Raw genomic sequence first — 26678 nt, forward strand, 5'->3', positions numbered from 1 at the left:
ATTTCACCTCATTACCTCATTTAAATGTCATAACCTTTAACACAGCTGATTATCCCTCTCATTGAAATACTGCCACAAAGTAAAGCTTTCTCTGTGTGCGTAAAGGGCATTTAAAAGTCGTACGCGCTCAGCCCGAGAGCACAAATTCTGTTCGGGCCTTTTAAATTCACACTGTGTTTCTGATTTGCTGCAGGGCTGTTGGTGCAATGACACATCAAATAATAAATCAAAAGAGAAAAATAGAAATTTTTGAAGCATATTGAAAGAGTTATAATTATACTTTTCTGTAGTTTCCATCACCATTTCTGTTTTTGGCTGCAAATGTATTTACCCCGCCGAGATTAGTTTTTTTTTTTCTTTCTTTTTTCCTAATGTGGTTTCATATCAGCTTTTGGTGCTGTGAGCAATTAATTTGTTGAATTGTGATATATTGTTTTAAGATACAACCCTTGTTAATTGGAATTCAGAGAGCAACTGCCACAGGGTTTCAGGATAATGGCTGCTGTTTCTCTTCAGTCACTCTTCAGTGGCTCTTGTACACTAAAGGCGGTTTTATAACAGGAAGTCCTGCATGGATGCTTGTGTTGAGAGCGAGAGGGTAAAGAAAAAGTGATGAGTCAGGCGTGGAGGAACACGACTGAATGAAAAGGCGACCAAGCGTGCTGGCCATTATGTGTTTCCTTCCTGTCAATCATAAGCCAGACTGACAGTTCACACAATTGCTTTAACAGATGATCTCCAGGGAGAAGACCCTCAACCTTTCTGCATTGATCATGATATAAAACATTTCCTTGGATGTGCAACATTTTTTTATTCTCACTTGACACAGTTTGTGGTTTCGGTAGGATCAAAGTATTCAATTTCGACTACCAACTCCTTAAAGCATGTGTTACTTTAAATGGTTTAAATAGAGTTCTCAGTATTTAGTGTGAAAGTCCTTGCAAGCATATTGGTGCTCATCTCTCCCCCTTCCCCCATAGAAAAATGATGGTGTTAATTAAGAAGACCAGCAGGAACAGACTGGGATCAAGATGGTATAATTATTAAAGTCTTGCTTGTGCTAATGCGCTGCACTTTAGCTGTGGGCTCAGGATGGCAGAACCCTGGAAACTCATGATCTTGCCTCCATAGACATCTGTAATTTATATAAGCCAGTTCTCTTTCTCAAGAGAATCACAGGCTCTGTTTTATAAGCTGGGCATCTTAGCAAAACAAATTTAGTAAAAGCACATCAACTTTTTTTTAAGTGTAAGATTTTTTGTTTTCAAAAATGTAAACACTGGCTAATACACACTTAAATTACACTTTTTGGGAGTTTTAATTTTGTTTCACAGGTTTTTTTCTTTCTTTTCTTTTTCCATTTTTACACTACTGTTAAAAAATGGGGTAAGATTTGATTTAAAGAAATTAATATATTTTTTTGAGCATGAATGCTTTGAATTGATTACAAGATATTTATAATATTACAAAACCTTTCGGTTACACTTTTTTATGGTGTCATTGTAACAGTGTAATTGTATATTATAAGGGGGTCATGAACTGGCTTTTTAATTTTTTATACTGTTTTCTGAGTCAACTTATAATGTTTGCGTGTTTTTTTTTCACATTCAAAAACATCATAATGAATAAGTACTCAATAACTTATAACTTCCCATAAATAACTTCCCATCACTACTTTCAAAACAATCCCTCACATAAACAGCATTCAGGAGAGAGCCTCAAAAGCAGTGTAGAAATAGCCTATCTATTTCTACACTGCTTTTGAGGCTCTCTCCTGAATGCTGTTTATGTGAGGGATTGTTTTGAAAGTAGTGATGGGAAGTTCGGTTGTTTTCCGCGAACCGGTTGTTTCGGACAGTTGGTTTCAATGAACAGGTTAAAAAAACAGGATCACGGGTTCTTTTACGTACTTATGTAATAACGTCATTTCTATCATCCCGGCGGATGAAAATATGTTCAAACACATTCATATAAAGTATTTGTAATCAAAACAAATACAGTATAATATAGTAAACTTACACAAATCCTCGGTTCACCCGTGCTCATATATTATCAGTATCAGTTTTCTGAGAGAGACAGCATCAGCTGTCCCACTCCGAGAGAAACAATTTGGTTCAAGACGATGCTATCACGTATGCTCAGTATCTCAGCTCATCGGTTATTAGAATCGAATATGTCCGATAGAAACGGTTCTCGATTCTGTACTGGTGATCCGAGAACCACTGCAACCTGTTCCTGACTCGAGAATCACTGTAGCCGTGTATGTGTGCTGCTGAGCTGCGAACTGCAGCAAGCTGAATATGTAGTTTGATATCGAACCTACTGTTTTGATTACATTTTAAAATGTGTATCGACTTAGAAATTAAATAAGTAAAAAGCTGTTCCTGATAATATCATGCATTATTGATAAAACAAATACATTTTTAGTTTGACCGTTTTACAATCCATTGTGTTTCCAAACTTTAAAATAATACAGTGATAAAACAGTTTATGTGATGATGTGATGATCCAAAGGTAATTTGTTTTATACACTTAAAACCTGCATTTCGTTCCTCTGAACAAATAACACGCATGCTCAGATCATCGGCTCATCGGTTCTCAGTATCGAACGTGTCTGACAGAAACGGTTTTCGATTCTGTACTGCTGTTCCGAGAACCGCTGTACGTTCAATATACGCGCATGCTCAGTATCAGCTGCTCTTGAGTTCTTATCAGTTCTCTGAGCAAAACATGTCTCAGTTCAGTGAACTGTTGGAGTTACAACCTATTCTTCAAGATATTAGTTTATTTCTAGTCGGAGAGACTGCCACTCATGTCAGAAAGTTAGTAACTATAGTTACTTGCGGGATCAGTGCTGATTTGAGACGTTAACCATTTAGAACTATTCAGTCCGATTCAGTCAACTGGTTCGACCGGTTCACTAAAAAGATCTGGTCAAAAAGAGCGATTCGTTCATGAACTGGACATCACTATCACCATCACATCACAAAACGTCTTTATCAAACAAACACCATTTATTCCGTGGTTGATTGGAATATTATTTTTTTATTACTTGGCCCGACAAATCGGTGGATATAAGTGTGAACCACACACACATGCGCGCACGTGGCCTTCAAATATCAAGAGTGAACAACACGGATCAAGAAATTAATGTTATTTCACTATTTAAGATTCACCGGCCTGCTGATGGAAAACACGTTGGGCTGTGCGTGACCTGGCCTGTAATGTTACATGTTCTAGTCTGATCCCGAATCGTTATGAACCAACAACACCATTAATAAAGGATTCTTCAGCTTTTGACAGCATGCTAAGGTATGTTCTGTTACACACATTCACATAATCAATACGATCTATAACAATACAATACAATCACAGAAAAAAAATGCTTTACTCACATAAGTGTGTTGCAACATTCCTGTCGGATCCAATATAGAAGGCACAGCATTGTGTTTTAATCTCAGTATGTCTGCAAATTCAGTCTCGAACGGAGACTTGTTTATAAACGATTCCGCTGTGAAATGAATATTAATTTACTACATGTAATATTAATTAACTACATGTACTTAATATAGGGTTATGGTAGGTTTAGAGTTTAGTTGAGGGTTAGCGTTGCCATCACAAATATTAAAATGGAAATCAGTTATTTGGAATTTTTGCTGTACATTTTGATTTTAAAACATACTTACACTTACACACAACATACATAAAACATGTATCAACCCCAAACTTTTAAACAATATTATATAATTGTTTTTGTATACTTTCAAAGTTAAAAAAACCCAATACTGTAATGGTTGATATCACGTCGAAATGGCCAAACATCTATTTTGTTTGGTTTTGGTTAAAAGTTTTTTTTTTTTTTTTTTTTTTTTTAAAGGATAGACGATCAGACCATCAAATGGACATCTTGTGGTCGTCAAACTCTTCTAAAGAACAAGTTAACATTTTCAGACTTCTTATTCTAAATGTTTACACTACTCGTGTGTCACTGGTGTTTTTGCTTCACTCTGCTCCGGGCCGGTGCCGGTCAACGCAAGGCCAGTAATTTGTGCCGTACTGCTTGGCCTGCAGTGGGCTGGAGGAGGTGTGGAGGAGGTGTGTAGGGGAGCACTGGGTGTTTTAGTGGGCAGCTGCTAATGCTTAATCTCTCCCATGCTGACACCGGCTGAATTAATTGATAGCGTTCTCTGGAAGTCTGCTGGAAAGTTGTCAGGGCCCATCAGATAAATCACTGGACAGGATTCCTCTCTGTCGTTTACTGACTCTGGCCTCAGCCGCCTCCGTCTTTGTGTGCTCATGTGGCTGGGGGGGTTAGAAAGAAAAATAGAGCCCAGTCAAAAGAGAGCGTTTTTGTTTGCGTGTGTTCACTGGATTGTCCCTTGCTTTCCAACCCAGTGAGAAACTGAAATGTGTAACTGATTGTACTGAAATCGCTAAAGTATGTCATTGTCAGTTTCTTAATTTCCTTTTTGTGAAAGTACAACTGGAAAACATTCATTTCGACCTCAAATGAAATGTCTACGTAAAATGTGTGGCCTTTTAAGAAAGTAAAATTAAGATGGTAGATTTTAAAGTATATATTGTTTATAAAGAAGTGAAACAACCATCTTTAACCTTTTTTTTTCACAGTTAAGACTTGAACTAAACAAAGAAATGTCTGACTTCCTGTTTTACAAGAATATTCCTGATCCTGTATTCATTCCCCATCATGACTGATACTTGACTAGCTTAAAACCTGGATTCTGTAGTATACTTAGCCTTTACTAATTATGATCGAGAGCAGCCTAGAAGATTAGGATGATAGGAAAGAAAAATAGAAGGATTACACTAATAGTAGCTAATATATAAACAGCAGAAATATACATTCATTTGTTTAGCCAGACTAGCCACTACTGAAAAGGCTCTCCCAGCTCTGGCTTATGTACACATGCATTATTTTTAGAGCTCACAGTGGACACTTTGGAGAGGAGTTGATATCAGCATAGTTATTTTAAAGATGACATGAAATGGTTTGGCGGGTGTAATTTTCTTTCCTGTTGTTGTACTTGTTAATTTAAAATGTGTAAATACCCTAACAGTTAATGTAAACTAACATTTAAATCACTTGCATCTAATGGATAGGGAATAAAAATCACACAACTTACATTTATTATTTCATGGGCTCTTCATAGATCTCCAGAGTGGCTTACAAAACCAGTTTTCTTTCCAGTTGTTCCTTAATGAAAAATGGGAAACAAACTCCTGCTGTATTATTCTTACACAAATATGCTATATGAAGCATTGGTTCAGTCTTAATGTAACCACTGCAACAGTGTTTATTTTTGGCTTGGGCCTTATTGATGTTTACACTCTCAACATCGACTGCACTCTTAATGAGATTAACACATAAAATCAATTAAACTTTCACTAAAAATGGTGTTCAAACCATAGCAAGTATGTACCGCAGGGATATTGTTTCACTGTCACATTTGGCTCCTAATATTACGCGATGTTGCGACCGATTCAGAATCACATTGACTGTTGAATGCCGTCTCATCCAATTTCCACGCACATATTCTCTGCTAGATCAGATCAGCCTACGCAATGCCACTTTATCCTTTTTTCTTGGTTAAGTAGTGATGCGAGGCAGCAATAGCTTAACCCTGATCGATGTGGGAGTGTTTAGTTTTACAGTTCTTTTGAGCAGTTGGAATTTTAGGCATCAGCACGCTGACACGTTTCAAATGCTCTGTCTGACAGGTAACATGTCTCGAAGTACAAATACTCTGTCTGATGTTGGCTTGTTAACCTGCATCATTTAAACTGCTGAGAAATGTCAGACATAGACAGCTGTGATTATTGCTTATGCCCCCCCCCCCCCCCCCCCCCAAACTGTAGTGCATTAAAGGGATAGTTACAAAATGTATATAAATACTCACACAAACCGATCGTTTTGTGTCTTAACACATCTATGTGTCGTCAGGAGCCTCATGGATTTGTATGTGCATGTTTTGTACCCTCAGTTCTCATACTCTCATGTTGACATGCATTATATGACTGACAGACCGCAACGGTTTGAGCTAAAAATTTATTTAAACACAAAATTAATTTGTGTTTACTGAACAAACAAAGTCACCTATATCTTGGATGCCCTGCGGGTAAGCAGATAAACATCACATTTTCATTTTTGGGTGAACTATCCCTTTAATTAATACATGTAATAAATACAGTTGTTGTCAGAATTATTGGCAGCCCTGATAAACATGATCAAAGATGGCTGTAAAAAATAAATTTGCATTGTTTATCCTTTGGATCTTTTATTAAAACGCATTTGCAAAAATGTAACCTTTCATTAAGGTAAAATAATTGAAAGTAAAATCACATTATAAAATAAATGCTTTTCTCTAAATCACGTTGGCCATTATTATTGGCACCCTTTTATTAAATACTTTTTGTAACCTCCTTTTCCCAAGATAACAGCTCTGAGTTTTCTTCTATAATGCCTGGTGAGTTTAGAGAACGCCTGACAAGAGACCAGAGACCATTCCTTCATACAGAATCTCTCCAGATCCTTCTATCTAGATCTATCTATCTATCTATCTATCTATCTATCTATCTATCTATCTATCTATCTATCTATCTATCTATCTATCTATCTATCTATCTATCTATCTATCTATCTATCTATCTATCTATCTATCTATCTATCTATCTATCTATCTATCTATCTATCTATCTATCTATCTATCTATCTATCTATCTATCCTCAATCCATCTATCTATTTATCCTCCATCCATCCATCCATCCATCCATCCATCCATCCATCCATCCATCCATCCATCCATCCATCCATCCATCCATCCATCCATCCATCCATCCATCCATCCATCCATCCATCCATCGATAGATAGATTTTTTCTCGAAACCTTCCCAAACAACATGTGGTTATTTTTGGGTCTCCCTCGCTGTGCATTAGCACAATATAGACACACGTCCTCTTCAAGGCACATTTTTTACATCTTGAGTTGATTGAAATTTCTTAATTATTCCCCTGATGGTGGAAATGGGATTTTTCAATGCTTTAGTTATTTTCCTACAGACACTTTCTATTTTGTGAAGCTCAACAATCTTTTGCTGCACATCAGAACTATATTCTTTGGTTTCACTCATTGTGATGAATAATTAAGGGAATTCGAACTTTGTTTTTCCTCATATTTAAACTGTGAAACAAAATGCCATAGCTAGACAGGTGTTAAAAAAAAAAAAAAAAAAAAAATATATATATATATATATATATATATATATATATATATATATATATATATATATATATATATATATATATATATATATATATATATATATATATATATTATATTATATTATATAAATTATATATATATATATATATATATATATATATATATATATATATATATATAAATATTTTATATATTATATTATATAAATATATATATTAATGGGAATAATACTTCAGAGAATTTTTTACTCATAAACATTTCTAGGGGTGCCAATAATTGTGGCCAACGTGTTTTGGATAAAAACATTAAAAATTAATTTAGATGATAGATCAAAAGGATTCAAGAACAATATGCAGATTTATTTTTACAGCCGTCTTTGATCATACCAGGGGTGCTAATAATTCTGACCACAACTCTATATATATATAAAAAAGATGAATTTATTTTTTAAGTAAATGTCAAATTTTTTGGTACATTTAATTTCAAGTGTCTGCTTATTTCCAGATTGTAATATATATTGTATTTTTAAGTGGCTCTTGTAGTCTTCATATCACTAGAAAGAAAGACTTTATGTATTTAAAAATAACTTTAAAAAATCTCAAGTAGACACTCTTCTTTAGGTCCTGCTATCTTCGTTAAGTGTCTTTTCCTGCTGTCTGCTATGTATTGATTTTTATTTTCAACACTCGGCTGCTTTGGCAACTTACATTTTCAGGCCATCACATTTTCCCTGACCTTCAAACATAGAGCTGCTCTACAGGTGCGTCTTTCTCTCGTTCTCCGGTCCAATTACTTATTCCCCTCACTTCAGGCCCATGACCTTTGACACAGGACATATGATTGCATTCTTCCGTTTTCATTTAAGTTCATTTTATTTTGGCACAGGAGAGTTAGGCTCCATCATTCTCACAGTGGCATCTCTGTACGCTCTGGTCTGTACACTTAGGTGAAAGGCCCCACAACAGAAGCAGATGTTCATGCATTTTAATCTGAAATTGGGGCTTTTGTTTGTCTGGCTCCATCTCTCTTCATTTCCGTAATTACTGCTTCTGTGGAAAAGTCCATCTGAGAGCCAGGAACGTAGAGAGACAGAATGGTGTTTCTCTCCCCCTTTCTCACTCTTTCTTTCTGATGGACAGACTCCATTTCACTTTTTGCCTGTAATTACTTGGGTTTGGCGGCCAGCGCTGTTGTCATTTTTCCAGAAATAACAAGTGAACAGAGGCCCTCTGTCCCAGTACTCACCTCTGACTGGCTGTCTATTTACCTTCACGGCACCGGGCTGAACTTAGGACAAAATTCACTCCACTGTTGTCCTTGTGATGGTTGAGACACAGCTGCTTTACTGCCTCAAATGGAAGTACAAGGGAATACTTTTTATGTCACTGATCGCTGAGGATTTAATGTATATTTTTATTCATTGACAGTGCTTGACAGCTTGACATGCAGAGCCTGCACTACTTGTTTGTTAGCTTGTTGTTTATTAACTAATGGATGTTTGTGGATTTCATGAAGTCTTATTTATTGTATTAGAAGCATACTATTTGACATTGAATACTGAACAAGTGCTGACATATATAAACAGTAATTTATATATATATATATATATATATATATATATATATATATATATATATATATATATATATATATATATATATTAGGGCTGGGCAAGTTAACGTGTTATATCACGTTAACGCATTAATTAATTAACGCTGACAATTATTTTATCGCGCATTAACGTAGTTAGCCTGTTTATTATTATATTGAAAGCCTGTTGCTCACTGCCTCACAAACCATTGGTTACAGGAGAATACAGTGCTGTCAGTAAGCCAAGGGCTTGACATTCTTTGTCTGGGACAATTGGGAAAAATAAACGTGAGAAAGATTCAGATTTTTGTTGTTGTTATTATTATATTCAATGTAAACAGCGATTGATAATGGAGTGTATCTCTGCCTCTGGTAACAAATTCGTGTTGAGGCTCATGTCTCTGAGAGACATTCGTGGAGAAATCAAAACAAGTGAGCAGCAATATAAACTCACAGAACATACTGGGGTAAAATTGAGTTTTTTGTAGGTGATGTTGATATTTATAATTTATGATATTGTTAATAACACAAGTCGACTTTGCAATCAGGAATTGTGTAGCATGAATGGTGCAGCCTAGTTCAATAACAGTAGCCTAATTAATATTAAGTTACTTAAATTTTAGATCCAAACAACCTTTTTTTGTTCCATTTCACCCATGATTTCACCAACGAAAATAGTTCCAAAAGAAAGGAACACTCAGCGCGGTGTTTTGTTACTGAATGATTCAGCGTTTTGAATGAATCATTTAATGAACGACTCAATGACTCACTTATGAAGACGATCACTTGCTGCCCCCTATTGGCGTTTATGTTTAAAAGTATGATTGCTTATTTTTATTTAGAACATCAATCTTATAACATTATTTATTGCAGCTTTATTTTTTGCAATTTAAATTATTTAATTTGATTTGTAACAGCCTATAGTGTTTTTACCATTATAACTGAATTTATTAATCAAATGTAAGAATTTAACATGAAAGTTGATGCATACATTTAATAAGATTTTAAAAGAATGCCTTTATAAAATTAAATAACGCCCTGGGGTGAATATCACAAATATGCAGATTTAAGTAGGCCTATGTTAAAGCTGACAGAACACGATGAGAATATTACTACAGAACCAATATATGTACCACCAATTTAATTTAATTTGATTAAATTAATGTTTAAGTTGATATTTACAAGAAATTAAGCGATTAATCACAATTAAACATTTTAATCGTTGCCCAGCACTAATATATATATATATGATATACTAATATATATAACTATTTTATAACCACGTTCTGTTGGTGTTAGTTTTCATGGACTATCATTTGTTTTCATTGGTCACATGTCTTCCTTTGTTCTATTTTCCCGCCACAATCTGTCACCATGGACACTGATAACATTAATCACAGCTGTTCGTCATTTTAGTTAATCATCTGTGTATTTAAGTTCCTGCTTGGTTTCAGTTCAGTTGTCTGGTATTGTCTGTGCTTAAGTGCACACTGGTGCACCCCTTTATTTGCTCATATAATTAATATATTTGAAATAGTTTTGAAGTCACCAGTGATGCATTAATGGAAGGTCAGCAGCTTCACACTTCATATGTTGGTATATTCATATGTGATACATTTGAGTCTTCCTGGTTCACTTACATGTTTGTGAGAGTTAATGAATGAATGAGTGAATGAGGCTGTGTTTATGTGTTGCTCTGGCTATGCTGGAAATGAGTAATTGCGACTATATAAGAGGTGCCAAAGGCAATCTGACCTGAGGGTGCAGGTTATAATGGTCATATCAGCAGAGTGTTTTCTTTGTAATAAGACACTGTATGAGAAGTCAAAGGTGAAAAATCACAGTTATATTGTTTGGAGGGGAAAAGGAGGTGCGAGTTTGTTTGTGTGTGTACATGTGTGTGAGATTCTGAAGGAATTGCTCATCCCCCAGTTCTTCAGCCTTGAAGTGTGGCTACATTTTGTTAAGAATGTGGACTGTCTCTTGCCCTTATTTGACAGACTCTGCTTCCTCTAGAGCCCACACCAGAAATACAAGTCTAAGAAAACAGCACAAAAACATTCAGAATGACCGGCAAGTGTCAGGGCTATGGTGTCCCCAGGAATCCGGCTCCACCGGGGTCTGGCACCGAGTCGTCCACAGCTGTCAAAGTCTTGTGCAGCAAAACGCCAGCACCAGATGAGCTTTGGTAACCCAACCTGGCCCAGGACGCTTTATGAGCCTGGGAACAATCCTGTTTTCTTTGAAATCTCTGACCCTACCCCCTGGGTGCTAGACACTAGTGTTATTCCAGTGCTACCCCAATGACTTTATTTTTTTCAACCTCCCCTTTTTTTAAACAATTTTGGCCAAAACATTATAGAAAATGCCTTTTGACATGTCTGTGGGTCTTCTAATCCAATAAGAATGCATGGAATTGAGTTCCTGTCTTTTTTCTCCTTCTCAGAGTTGCTTTCAGAGGTGTTTTGGTTGTGTTTTCACAGGTCCGGTCTAATGACAGTGATATGTGAGTGCACAGGAAAGCAGTTTCTGTCACAGTGAGAGACCAAGGACAAAATAAACAAAAATGGTCAGGGTTTCTGTCTTGCCATTGTAAAACCTTTTATGAGCTCTTTGCTTCACTGGAAGAATATAGTCACAACAAAGACAGATCAAATGTAGTATAAGGATGGTCAGAGCTGCATACACTATTTGGACTTTTGGAAGAATGGATTTGCTTATTTTGCATAATTATTTGTAAATATACATTAAAAGATCAGTGCTTTTTTGTTTGTTTTTCCATATTGTCACCTCTAAATATATGTAGATAAATATTTTATTTTATTTTTGAGAGTGAAAACAAATTGGGTTGATCTTTGTCGTACTTGACCCTTTAGAGCATTTGTTTCCTACTTTGCACTCCTCTACCATGAAATATGTCCAAAAGAGATCTACTCCCCCCTGTGACATTCATCATAGCCAACATGACAGTCTAATGCGTTGTCTACACATTTTTCCTATTTTCTTTGTAACACCAAAATGTTTAAAATGATTTGAAACATGGACAATGAATAACCAAAGCATAAATAATTCATAATATTGTATACACATTATTACAGTACAATACAATTTTAGGTCATAAAATTTTTGAATATGTTTGTTTTTGGGAAAAAAAGTATGTTTAGTAAAAGTGTTTTATTTAATAATAAAAAATACTAATATGTGAAATGTTATTACAATTTAAAGGAGCTGTTTTATATTTTGATATGTTTTATAATGTCATTTATTCCTGTGATGGCAAAGCTGATTTCTCAGCAGTCATTACTTCAGTTTTCAGTGTCACATGATCCTTCAGAAATTCAAATTTTAATATGCGTTTTTCAAATTATTATCAGTGTTCAGTGATCTGTGATCCAAGTCAGGACAATCCTGAAATCTAAACTGTTGTCCCGAATCCCGAATCCCGAATCCCGAATCCCGAATCCCGAATCTAGCACTAATTGTGCCGAAAATGATATTAAAGCAAAATCTTCTTGAGTAGTTATAAACTATCTGTGGAGGGTGAGTCGTCCTGCAAACACCCCCTGCCGACTGCTCATTGGCTGCAGCATCTTTTTTTCTATGCAGTCTAATATCATAGAAGCCCCCCCCCAATACTTAATGTCTGTACTTAAATCAATTGAATGCTTCCATGCTGAATAAAAGTATTATTTCTTTAAAAAAATAAAAATAAATTGCTGATCACATTTGCATGTTGGAAATATTTGTTTACATTTTTACATTTGTAAACAAAACTGTTATTTTTGTGGCCATTACATTCAGATTAAAACTGATTAAAATAAAATATGACATGAAGAAATACTGACTTATTCAAAAGACATTTTCGCCAAAATACAAAAACTACAGAATGTAGTAATAACCAAAATAACAGAAATGACCTGTTCACATGTACTGTATCTCTGAACTTGCCTTTTTTATTCTTCTCCTTAGAAGGCTGTGTCAAGCAGCCTTTACATGAAGATACAAGGTCTAAATGCAAACATATCTGTGTAGATGCGGCCTAAGCTCAAATAATAAAGCCACAATTCTTATCTTTAGCTTCCAAGTCAAATCTGATGTTATCATTGAGGCAGGTGAGATTTTTATAATTTCTATCAGCATTCTGAAGTGAACTTGAATAATGTCGCTCTCTTTATTCCCACTGCCTGAACACTGAGTGTGATTAGCTAATATAACAATTCGTTGGAGCTCTGAAACTAGTGACGGGTGACGAGACGTCTAATATCTGACATTTAGAGTTCTAGGGATCTCTGATTGGCACTTGATTAGAGCCTAATTCATGCCATTATCTCCTCCAGTAGAATTAGCTGGATATAAAATTGTGTGGTAAATCACAGGGGCTTGAAACGGGAGGGGTGGGGAGGAGCCAAGAAATAAGGCATGGTGGCGAATTCAACACTTTCAGTTACCTAATCATAAAGTTGACTGGCAGCCCAACAGAATGGCATGGGACCGCCGAGTGTTTGCCAACTTATTTGGCACTGAAGTGTTCCTCTCCGTGCAGTTAATTTAGGACAATTTACAGAGTTCTTCTTCTTGCTTTCCACCTCCAGAGTTTCTGTTTCTCACCCAGCCCACCCTAACCCACCCCGGCGTGCACTTAATGGCAGCTGCTCCCCCAGGCCTGAACTCCAAACCTCACCAGGGACGGAAAATAATTAGGGAGGGAAAATTGCGCCTGACACCATTTCTGAAAAGCAGGGTATTATAATGAAAGCAGAGCAAGGATCTTTGTGTCAGAGGGAAAAATTGAAAGCAAAGGAGTCGGAGAGAGAAAGACTTTGCGAGAAAGGCCTTTGGGGGGTTAGCGAGGCATTACTGTCTCGCCGCAGCGCTTGTGGGAAAACGTTAAAACTCATGCATGTGCCCAACAGGTACCTGCATTTTCTCTAGGCACTATCTGCACTTCTGCAGGAGAAAGGGAAGGATATTGAGGTTGCGAGTGTCTGAGAGAAGCTCCTACACGCGTTACAGCTTTGTTTGACTTCTTTAGTTCGTTTTCTTTAAAGGGATAGTTCACCCAAAAATATAAAGTTGATGTTTATCTGCTTACCCCCCAGTGCATCCAAGATGTAGGTGTCTTTGTTTCTTCAGTAGAACACGAATGAAGATTTTTAACTTCAATCGTTGCTGTCTGCCAGTCATAATGCATGTGAATGGGTAACAACTTTTTGAGAGTAAAAAAAAACAACAAAAAACATGCTTAGACAACATGCACAAAAGCCCTTCTGCTCAGGACGACACATTAATGTCTTAAGACAAGAAACGTTTGGTTTCTGTTAGAAATGGAACAGTATTTATGTTGTTGTTGTTTTTTTACCTCCTATCCAAACGAATCTCATCTAGTGTTCCCATCCACTATTACATCCGTGTGGTAAGGTCAAACTATATATATATATATATATATATATATATATATATATATATATATATATATATATATATATATATATATATATATATATATATATATATATATATATATATATATATATATAGATAGATTCCTCATTAGTGCCTGCGCGGATCGGCCGAATGAGGCATCTACATAACATGATCGCGCCAGTTTGACCTTACCAGATGGAAGTAATAATGGATGGGAACACTAGATGAGATTCGTCTAGATATGAGGTCAAAAAATACTGTTGGGTTTCTCACAGAAACGGTTTGTGTCTTAAGACATCAATGTGTCGTCACAAGCTGCAGGGTTTTGTGCATTTTGTCTAAGCATGTTTTTTTTTTTTTTTTTTTTTTTCTTGAGTTGTTACCCAATCACATACATTATGACTGGCAGACTGCAATGGTTAGAATTGAATAAATCTTCATTTATGTTCTACTAAAGAAACAAAAAATTTTGGATACACTGGGGGTAAGCAGATAAACATCGCATTTTCATTTTTGGGTGAACTATCCCTTTAAAATGCTATCGGTGTTTCATTAATTTTAGTCGGTTTTTACACTTTTTTACACTAACTGCAATAGCATTTATTTTAGTCATTATAAATTAAACAAACATTTGTATATGTGTGTGTCTGTATATGTAAAAAGTGATTCATGTATGCTGGTATAAATCATATTCTATCTACACAACTCAAAACATTTTGCAGCGTTTTTTTCTTATACATTTTTCATAAAATTGATTCATTATTGTCATGATTACATTTTTTTTTCATCTCGTCTTCATTATTATTGACAAAATCAATGCAGAACACCTTCAAAATGAATAACTCAACTGTCGCTGAGCCACACATCCTACGGCCGCACGACTGAGCCGATCGATGCAACATTAGCGGTAATGGTGAAGGAGACTCGCAATGGTGACGGTGGACAACACCAGATGCTACGCTGCATAGTAGGGGAGCGGATAAATGACAGATCCGCTGTTGAAAGGTCCAGCAGGGGCATTGTGGCTTTTGAAGAGGAGTGAAATATTACACTGGGCGGCATAGTTGCAGGATTACTACAGGCTGAAAGTGCTGTTTTTAGAGCCTTGGCAGCTGTCTTGAAAGCACGGGAAGCCAGAGACTGCAAATTTCCTTAATAGCCAAGCGATCAGTGTTTATACTGGAACATCAACCTTAGGAGGCTGCACGAATGTGATGTTGGTGGGCTTTATTTGATATCCTGGTTGTGATGTCACTCTAATTTGCATAATTAGCCACAGAGCAGATGATGACAACTAGCAGAAGCTCTCAAACCCATCTTGCCGCCCTGAACTGCACTCAATGTGTCTTAAGTGACATCAAGCAGCCAAATAAAGGAAAGCATTTTGCTTAAATGTATTAATAAGACCATTAATTGTTAGTATTGCACCAGAAAGACACAAATAGCACACTTTATCTCTTAATGACACGTTCTCTGCTCAAAGGTGACAATAACACCACACTTAGCTAATGACGATCAGAGGCTGCCTTTGTAAGTTGGCTAGCGTCGCAATCAGCAGGGAATTCTCCTTAAATCCTCCCCAGATTAGAAAATAAATTGACACCCCGGTTCGCATCTGGGTCACGCTTCTGCTGCGGCTCGGCTGAGACCTGCTTTCGGTGTTGTTAATTCATTTGTCATGAACAGAAATCATCGGAGTCGCTAGGGAACGATTGGGAACAGTAAGTCCTGCATTTGGAGCCTGACACAAATTCCCCTGGTTAGAAAGCAATGGTTATTGATTCCTGCAAAGAATTACATTGTTTTGTGCCGCGAGTTGTTGTGTCTGACTAGAAAGTCGAGGAATCGGCTGACTGGACATGATTGCGCCCGGGATCCAGGCTCAGGCCCCTGGGCTCATTACCTGGGCTGGGTGGGAGAATAGGCTCTCTGCTCTGCTTTCTCATCTCGAAAGCCATTTTTTATCGGAATTCATCTCTAAATATACCTGCGGCGGGGGAGGTGGGGGGTTAGTGAGATTACGGTTTTGAGCCGGCAGACGATTTCAGTTTTAGTGCCCAAAGCGATTTCAGATTGCCTGTCTTTAGAGATGTATGAATGCTGGTGCATTTTGATACCTTCGCTTAGCAGTGAAACGGGGAGCATGGGCTGCCACTCACACTGACGCTGGCATCACCTGATATGGCATCTGCTGCACCCAGCCTGCTGAACTCGTCTCCAAGCTAATGGAGCGAAATTAAACCTGAGCTACTATGACGCAAGGCCACAGAAATCAGCTGAAGCCTCCCAACGCATCTAACAGGATTTGCTGTCACAGTGAGCTGAACTCACAGATTACTTCTGAAAATCATTACTTGCATCGTACAACAATGCAATCAGTTAAATATCCTCAGGAAGGCATGTGGGTTGGTGCCAAACAGACGCTTGGTTGCGAGGCGATAGAGACCCAAAGATATGTTGCTCTGAAGCTCTTGTAGTGCGGATATTTTGTAATCGGGAACTCGTTTTAAACCCTGCAGTCCAGCAGCCTCTTGCCTAGAATATTGATGAGAGTCTGAAAACACCCCTAAATGTGAGTGTCGGTGTGCATGTGGCTGATAGATAATTCCATGCAGGCAGACAAAAGACCAAAGTCCAGGGACTTGAGCCCAGTGAGGAGATGATGATGATGATGATGAGGAGGAGGAGGAGGAGAAGGAGAAAGAGGAGGATTTTGCAGCAGCTGAGGAAGGCTACAGGGCACCCAAATTCATCTTTTACCTGGCCTGGCTCTCTTCCCTCATGGGAAGAGTTCACCTAGCACCTGCTGGAGGTGATCTGAAGCTCCGTAAAGAACTAAATCTGCACTCTTTCACAATCGCTCTCAATCTACCAACGGTTTCTTTTTTTCAACTTCAGGTTATGCACCATATCTTGTATTTTACATCATTTTTCATCTCAAGAATAAAGTGTGACACTGGAGAAAAAACAAAACAAAATGAAGTACAAACAGTAAAAATGTAAAGTACCGTAATTCCTCAAATAAAGACCGGGGCCTTTATTTACCTGAACTGTCGATGGGAACCGGCTTTTATTAGGGGCAGGCCTGTATTTCTAATTCCATCTGTTTGAAATATAATTGCTTTATGTAAACCGTTTTCAATTTAAAGTGATCGTTCCAGTGGACAAATATCATTGATTTTTTTTTAAGAAACATTTGCAAAAATATCACCATACAACAAAATAATACGCATTTTTTGTAATTCTGCGTGCAGCTCTGCATCCAAAGATGAACGAGTTCTCGGTGAATCTAGCCGAGCATGACGTCTCATCACACCGGGCCCCAGTTTGCACATACAAATGAGGTGCTTATATTTACTGAATGAGCCTACAAAAGCAGAAATAAGCCATTTTAAATAAAGATCCAGGTTTAAGCAAATAAATAAATAAATCACGACATTAAAGTTTAGTGAAATTAGGAAATATTTAAGAGATCGTTAATTTAGTGCATATTTTGTTCTCATGTCACAAGTAATAATATCAACCCAAAGTTTTACACGATTCTTTTGTAGTGTGGTTTTTGGTGAAATGTAAATAAATATCATCACCTGTGCATGTTAGCCCACTTCTCGACGCGTTGGTTTATACTGTAAATACATATAATACATTTTATAGAACAATTACTCTGAATTGCCCTCTGTCGTTTCAAAGAATAGCACATGGGTGAGCGCGTCAAGTAGGCTATAAACGCCTCGTCTGTTTGGGAAGGAGCGTGCGCAGTCAGCGGAGACCGGCGAAAGTATATACGAGGCTTGAGACGCGGCATTGCGCGGAGCTGAGCTTCGAGGCTTGGGTGCGACCCCCCTTAAGAAGACATAAAAGAGACGAGAGGCTAATATTAGGTGCGCCTTAATCAGTTACAGTGTAATGTGCATTTTGCATCATTTACATTGTTGTGTCTGCTTTAACCTTGATGGTCTGTTTGTGGTCTATATTCATTTCTGTAAGAAGCCATTTAAACGGGTCGCTGATTTCAGTGATAAACACAAACCAAGCAGCAAACAAAACAAAACAAAAAAGAAGGAAAACAAATAAGTAACACCACCGTCTTAGGCTTTTCCAAGTGAAGATGAGTTCCAGTGTGGTATGGTTACTGTGGGATTTTGAGGAAACAGAATAAATCAGCATTTGTTATGTTTCTTTGACTAGTTTGAGACATGGAGAGGACAAAGATATGAGAGCTGCATAAGCATCAAATAATCAGACATAGGAAAGAAGGCTTAACATATGCTGAAACACATTTGATTTGTGCAACAGCAGCATCAGGTCAGATGATAATGGGTTTTGACAGGCTGTGAGGATCATGTGCTGATTGACTTATATCACCCCGGTCTCCATTCGATCCTTGGCCTACAGCTCCAGATTTTGTGAAACAGCTCTGTACTAACAGCAACCGTGGAAGTTCAGGATTTGATCTCTTGCATAATTAGAGGGAGACGTTGTGCCTTGTACATGGCGTAATATAAGAGCATGTAAGAGCATCCATCACACCTGGGTGAATGTCTGATGCATATGGCTCACAAAATGGAAAACTCTTCGGGAGTTTCGAAGTCTTCATCTGATTGATTGAATACTCCAGGATTTCTGGGCAGTCATAACGCCAAATATCCTTATGGAAAATTAAAGCTGTCATGTTTACAGCTGTGAGATCACTTATCAGAATCAATTAACGCTGGATTTTCTGAAGTATGTGAAGTTCACAGCACCATTGTTAAACCATTGTAAACTTGCACAACATTCTTGAATGAATTGCATGCTGGTCTGTTATTATGGAGGCATAAACTTGACATTTTACACCCATGATACTGAACAAAACAAGGTTTTATTGGTTGCTTTACATGTCAGTAAATGAAAAGCCAATGAAATCCAATGAAAGGTACAATGGAGTCCAGACCTTCTGCCGTCAGTCTGAAGGTCTGGATATATGTGAGATTAGTAGGTTGCAAACTAGGATCAGTGAACAGACTGCAGGGGGTTTGATCTGTAACCTCATGAGCTTCTCTTTTAACTGTCCTTAATGAAAAAGAAGCATTTTGTAAAGCGTTATTAATCATTACTTTTGAATAAACACATCATCATGAGCTTCTGCAAACAGACTGTAATTACAAGGGGTTTATTTCCTGCATAAATGCTTTCCTCCTGCTTGAGCCCAAACATTCACACATGCATGTTGATTATCTATTCAACATACTACATGAATTTATTGCCTTTTAACTGTGCTCGCAATCTGCAATAACATGCTCCACTTCCTGTAACACTCATCTCTCAAAGGCTGTGGTGTGCTTGACCAGGCGTATTCACGAGAGGTGTGATTCACAGCCAACTGACTTTTAATGCTAACGCATAAGAGCTGTAATAATGTACTTTACATGCAGCACAAAATATGCTGTTTTTACGGTGATGCCGTTTGCTGTGCAAGAGACTTTATGTGTAATGAACTTTGTCTATTGTATAAAACAGGCCCCTGTAAACAGTGTTTAGAGTAGTTCTGTGTTCAAAATTATACAATAGTTAGTTCTGGTCCTAGAATTTAATTGGCTGAGAGTGCTGATATGCAGCACTGGGTCTTTCTGCCACTTTGTGAATTAGGGATTGCTAGTGATTTGTTTCTTTTCTTTTTTTTTCCTCTATAGGTTACATCGTTAGTAGGTGACACCAAGTAATTCATTCATGAGCAATACTTTTGACATGTCACAAGTGCATAGTTGAATCCCTAACTGAATAGATTCATATAAAAACTGATTCATTCATGAAATGAACAAGTGACTTTTTTTATTAATGAAGGACTGAATCATTCACTGAATCAATTTGTTAAAAAATACTAATACATTCAGGAATGGAAGAAGTGACTCTCAACAAGTGAGTTATTTGCATCAATCAGAAAATACTGTTACTTGGATATGCGATGGTCAATGCTGTGTTTTCCCCAACTAATTTCCTTGACAGAACAGAAGTAGTCAATGTCAATGTTTCTCAATATTAGCAACTAATTATTCAGCTGTTGTATAAAATTAATATTAATGAACATGTGGTCCTTGCTAAATTTCTTAGGGACTGTATAGGTATTGACAAATACATATCTTCACATAACTGCAGGACATAAAGAAGTACGCCTACACGGCTCTGTCAACATGTCCATGGCATTCTGATGGCATTTGATGAGGTAATTGTCAGGCTGTCTGAGGAACCGATTCTCTTATTGCAAGCTCTGTCACTGTCTTCATCTTTCGAACTGAGTGCATTCTCAAAAGCCATCGGAATCTGTATCTGTCGACTTGCTGTCGCTCAGACCATTAAAGATGATTGATTGTGGTGGAAAAATCTTCCCACCAGCTGGTGTCTCCTGCAGAAAATTGTGACAGGAAAAAATCCACTTTTTGTGTACTTAGGTAGAGTTTCTGATAGGGAAGAAATTGGAAAAGGCAGGTTTTTTTTTTTTTTTTTTGCCAAAGCTGTTCGCACTCATTTACAACGTCATTGCACAATGAATGAGCGAGTGGATCAGGTCGATCATGAAATTTAGCGCGGGCAGCCTCTCTTCTGTAACAGCAGGCTGTCTGTCATCTTTATTGCCTCTCATCTGCTTGTGTCATTAGCGTACTGAGACTGATCTCCTTTATGACATGCTGTTCATCTCCGTGCAAACCAGATCAGTGGCAGCAGCTAAAACATACATTTAGGTCACATGTATCACAACCTGTTGGATGGGGTATTGTGTTTTTAACGCAGGAGTGATTTGTCTTCATTTGTTTAAAATCAACATGAAAACCATTTTGAATTTTCAATGCATTAAACATCAGTAATGTGACATTTCAGTGTGAAATATTAATTATATAACTAGATTTTTGTTCTGTATGTAGACATTTTCCTAAATATGTGATGTTTTTTTTTGCCTGACATTTTGTCTGCCAAAATTAAAAGTCTAATTGCTTTGAAACAAGATAGTAACACTAGCCTAGAAATCTAGACGCACCCTAGCGGCAGTAAATCTAATCTGCCGCAAGTGTCGTCTAGCAACTCTCAATACACTTCTGAGCTGTAAAAACCAAACTCTTGTCAGGCCAATCACATCGTGTGTAGAGTCGGTGGGCGGGGCTTAACATAATGACGGCAGAATTGCGCTTGCGTGCTATTGGTAGCTAAACACAGAAGCTGGCGAACGGCAGTCTTTCGAATCGGCTTTGACCGCGACTCTGGAAGACTTGGAGTTGAGCTTTTCTCTGAGAAAAGAACAAAGAACAGCACTGAAGCCATTCTTAAAAATGGAAGATGTGTTCGGAGTTTTGCTGACTGGATACTGCGAAAGTTTAATAGAAAAGTATTTATCTATCAACTAGCTCTGCTTCACGTTGCTCTGGTTGGTTGTGGCGCTATCCTATATCGTGCAGAGGGAGTTTGAAAGACAACCGTTTATCCCGCCCCCCGGATTGTGCCCCTTTCAATGGTGAATTTCCAGATCAAACATCTTGATGTGGGTCTGGCTTGTCAGACTATATTAACACACCTATTCCCAAAAATCCATAATTTGACATTCATGTCCAAACACTTTGTATGTGGTGCAGGAAAGTTATGTGCCAGACTTACTTGCATAAGTATTTAACCTCTATTAAGATAACTATAATACTACAGGACTGGGTTAGATACTGTATGCAAGGTTGACTGATATATTTGGTTAAAATATTTCCCCAATATCATAGCCTTGAGTATGCCAGAAGAACAAATGTTTCAGATATGGAAGAAAATTATTACATTTTGACTGAATATTATGTACATATTTATTCTTTTAAATGATGTGGTCAAATTAAATTCACATTCTATTTCATAAGGATCTTCTTTGAGAATAGAAGACAGGGGCTCTGCGTCTGTTTGTGCAAGTCCTTCATTTCTGCTTACAAGTTATTTTTCAGATTTATTTGTTTTCCTTATTACTGTACCTTTATGATGTTTCTTTGTGATTGATAATGGGCTGCTGGAGGTGTTTCATGGGCTTTTAGAGGGACTGAGACCATTTTTATTTCTATTTCCCTGCCTACTCGAGTAAGCAGTACCATCAGTCAATGGCATCCTGAGCTTAACCATGTGAGATTAAAACTTTTGGAGGTGGGGACAACCATGGGATAGCAAAATCAAACAGAAGACAAAAGCTTCTTCAAGACATATGACATTCATTTAATACAAATCAACAGTGGTCTGTGATGTGAGGTGGTCAAGGACTTTTTGTGTCAGTAGTTCAAGGGTCATGCCTTCATGCACTATGTGCCTGTCTGTCAAGAACATGTCTCAAAGTTTAGTTTCTTTATGTCTGTATGCAGTATTTCCTTTTTTAATGCATTAATTCATAAGAATAGTTCACCTCAGCATTTCTCTGTTGTTCAAACTAACTAACTAATTAGATAACTAACTACTTGCATCATAAAAGTTTTTTTTTTTTTTCATATTTCAGAGGAAAACATCTTTTAATATTTCTGCAAACATATCTGTTGTCACTAGGGCTGCATATCACCAATAATCTGGCGATACTTATGCATTGTTTTTTTAGGAAAAGGATCCATTTAAAAAAATAAAATAAAAAAATAATAATAATTTCACACAACACAATACACCACCATATGCATAAAACCTGAGCAAAACGTTTTTAATTTAATCAGTACAGTGGTATCTGCATTTGAATTTATCAGTCTCCGTAAGATAAAACATCAGCACAAATTTTTGTGCAGTCTTAATAAAGGAAAAATAGTAAAGTGCTTGCAGAACTTTTTAGTATTCATCTTAATGACATTCTTAGAAATGTGGATGGCACCAGGATGATATTTGGAGCTCTTTAGAATCAATGTGTTCCCAAATATTGGATTTTGGCATGGCTTATTTTGCAAATAACAAGACTGAATCTCATTAGTGCTTTCTTTATAGTGGAAGTAAAAACGAGTCCATACTTCACCTCTGTATACCATGGCAGGATCTGGTATCATTCATTGGTCTTCTATTGGTGGCAACTAGTGAGGTGTGTTTGTTAATGCTAGCGGTTCACCCTTGTGCTTATGTTAACCATCTTCAGACTTCAGACCACACTTCCATCTAGCGATCAGGGTTTAAACTGAACTAAGTGAACTACAGTATTGCTAAACATATTGCCATGATATTCAGGTGTATCAATACTATCTTATGCCCCTTAGTTCTCACACTGTTGTCGTTTCTTTCTTTCAGTGGATGGCTGTATACACAGAGCCGCGGGTCATCTCCTGTATGAAGAGTGCCACTCATTAAATGGCTGTGACACTGGAAAAGCCAAGATCACCTGCGGCTACGACCTCCCTGCTAAATGTAAGTATCTGCATGTTGCTCTTATTTATTTTTTTGCAGGTAAATGAAGACGGCCAAGGGAACTGCAGTGGTCACCGACCCAATCGATGGCGGTCTTGCCTTGTAGTTTCTTTAAACAAAAAGTATGAATTCTAGCAAAAAGTTAATTAAGAATCTAATGAGTGAGTGTTACCGCGCTTCAACTTTGTGACGCTCCTGCATCAGAGCGTCCGTTGTTTGCAGCGACGCACTTTGAGCGTGTATGTGTGATTAATGGAGTGGTATTATTAGTGCGCTGATTATTATGATGACTTGCTGTGGTGTGCTTGGCTGGCTGAAGGGGCCATCTGTACTCCAACAAAGACATTAAGGGAACTATTAGTTTGTAATTTGATTGATATTTCATCCTTGATTTATTCCATTAGCTTATGGCATTCTCTGACTCATGTGAGTGATGATGAGCGTCACGCTGGTAACGACTGGAAGACGGCGTTGCTACGAGGCGGCGTCACGGGATTAAGAATGCAGGAGGGTGTCTTGTGTCATGTCGTTTGCCTGCTGTGGTGAAGATGTGCTTAAAACATTAACAGACTCTAAACGATGGACTTCTCCTGCGGTGGTCTGATGTAGATATACAAGGTCATTACTCTGCTAAACCCCATCAGATACCAATTTGTAGCTCTGAAGATGTCTTAATAGGGTTTAGCTGGTCTCTCAGCCTGGTTTAGCGGGTGTTCTATCATCTAGGTGGTCGGACAGTTGGTTTAGCTGGTTGGGCAACTGGTCTCCCTGCTTTACCAGTTGACAAGTGCTCTTGAGTTATGTGGTTTTGCTGGTTTTAGCTATTTTTTATTTTTTTTCTCCCAGCCTGATTAAGCTGGTTTAGTTGGTCAATCATCTAATCTCTCAGCCTTACCAGCTGACAAGTGCTCTTAAAAGGATAGTTTACTCCAAATTGAAAATTCTACAATTTACTCAGGCTCAAGTTGGTCCAAACCTTTATGAATTCCTTTCTTCTGCTGAACACAAAAGAAGGTGCTTTTGAAGAATATGGGTAATCAAACAGTTGATGGTCCACACTGACTTCCATAGCATGGGGGGAAATACTTTGTAAGTCAATGGTGTGTGTTCAGTAAATTAACATTGAATAGTCTTCACTGTATACATTCAATTATTATTAATCGTTGTTAAATCTACAAAAATGATCTTCTCTTTGTCGTAACATTATTGACTCAAACAGCAGCAGGTGTATCAGGCTGTTGTCACTTTATGACTACAAATCCACTTTCTTTCTCAATTGTTTACATTCACTTAATATATAACCAACCTTGTTGCCGTTCAAGCACGAGAAAAGATGAGAAAGATGAGTGGATTTGGTGTTTGCGTGGTTTCGATGTGGCTCCGCCTGTGCAAGTTCTGAATTACCTTCTCTTTCAAGTCATCTTGCTCTCAAATGCTTTAAACTTGTGATGTTGATGCTGAAAGGATATACCGTGCAGCCCTAGTCTGCATAGGGTGAGTTCTTGTGTTCTTTTATCTGCACTTTTAACTCTTTTTAAAAAAAAAAACTAGTTTTTCCATGTTAGCATGCGCTAGTCTGATGTTTTTCGCCATTGTGACATGTAAAATTAGTTTATTTTTAAAAAGGCATTTAGAGACACCTGCGATGTTTAATTTATTTATAATTATTTTTTTATGGGATGGGGATATAACCTTCTAATCGTCTTTAAAAAAAATATTCTGTATCTGTTTTTTCTTCCATTGAAATACAGGGCAGCTCAAATATCTTGCAAATATTGTTAGATGTTTTGTGTTCTGCCACCTGTCTTTACCAACAAGGAGCCTATATTGACTAAATGAGAAGCTCTGTGGCTTTCTCTACTGTCCTTGATTTAATGTTATGTCGCTTCTGAGATAAAACAATTGAATTGGATGTAACATCATCCAGCAACCTTGAAGCAATCTTTCAGACAGTGATGCCTGAGCTAAAGCTTTTTATAGGCTTATCGAATCCTGGATGGCTGGATGATGTGATTAATTAGTGCAAAGGCAGAATCCCGGCAAGAGGAACATACTGTATGTCTCCTCTTCAGCCCGTAGGAGATTCATCAGTCCTAAAAACATCAAACGAGTAAGCTGCATTTTGTCTCTTTCTGCATCAACATCATGCCACTTCATTATTTCTCTGTCAAAGCCGACATCTACTGGAAGTCTTCGTGTTCTCACTCGCTTCTCTCTTCCTCTCTCCCTCCCTCTTTCTTTTTCTGTCTTTATACTCTACCCATCATTCAATTTTCTTCTGTTAAGCATTTACTCTTTTGTGACTAATTTCCACCCACATACCCATTCTGAGACTGTCTGTGTTTTTTTCATGTCAGAATATGTTGTTTAGCGCCTTCATTCAGTTCTTACAGAAAGTCTATTTCACAGCTTTGTTTGCAGTTTATAGAAATCATGCTTTACAAATAAGTCATACTGTGTCGCCAAGTGAACTTTCTACCAGATTAGCATTATTAATTGTAAGCCATTGGTTCTCAGCTGGTTTTGCTCTAGGACAAAGATTATATTGGACGTCAAGTGGTGGCCCAACACAGTAGTAAAATAGTTTATTCCTTAACAGTAACAAACAATTTCTATACAATAAATATATAATAATGAACAAAAATGTAGTAAAATTGACCCATAATTACTTTTATTTTAAATATTATTATTAAATAAATGAACATTGGAACAAACTCTGTCCTCAATATTATATTAGCATTGAGTGACAAGTACATTTGCAGTGAGATACTAATGGTTTGCTTTAGATGCCAACAGTAAAATATATGGGAAGCATGTTCTCCTACATTTTAAAAGTTAATAAGCCTATTTATGCATGGTTATTTTGAGTTTCAGTTTAATATTTGCATTTAGCATAGCAACCATTTCACAGCAGACCTGTGATCCTTTTTTAGTTTGAAACACGCCGTTTTAGAACAACCTCTAGTCTTGAATGAAGCATGCATTTGGAAAAAAAATAATTATGCTTTCTGTAAAAGTCAGTCATTCCAAATGTGTCAAGACGCAAAAACATCAAATAACAA

At 37.3% G+C, this 26678-nt stretch overlaps 1 protein-coding gene across 1 annotated transcript in view; it reads left to right on the forward strand.

Annotated features, from left to right (window-relative positions):
- macrod2 (mono-ADP ribosylhydrolase 2) overlaps positions 1-26678 on the forward strand; it is a 667187-nt gene that overhangs the window by 208520 nt on the left and 431989 nt on the right. Inside the window, exon 5 of the mRNA XM_067422444.1 lies at positions 23500-23616. Within this exon, the coding sequence (XP_067278545.1) occupies positions 23500-23616 (117 nt within the window). The remainder of the gene's footprint in view (positions 1-23499; positions 23617-26678) is intronic.

The sequence above is a fragment of the Pseudorasbora parva genome, chromosome 17 (genome assembly GCF_024679245.1).
Source record: "Pseudorasbora parva isolate DD20220531a chromosome 17, ASM2467924v1, whole genome shotgun sequence".
In the NCBI taxonomy this organism is placed as follows: Eukaryota; Metazoa; Chordata; class Actinopteri; order Cypriniformes; family Gobionidae; genus Pseudorasbora; species Pseudorasbora parva.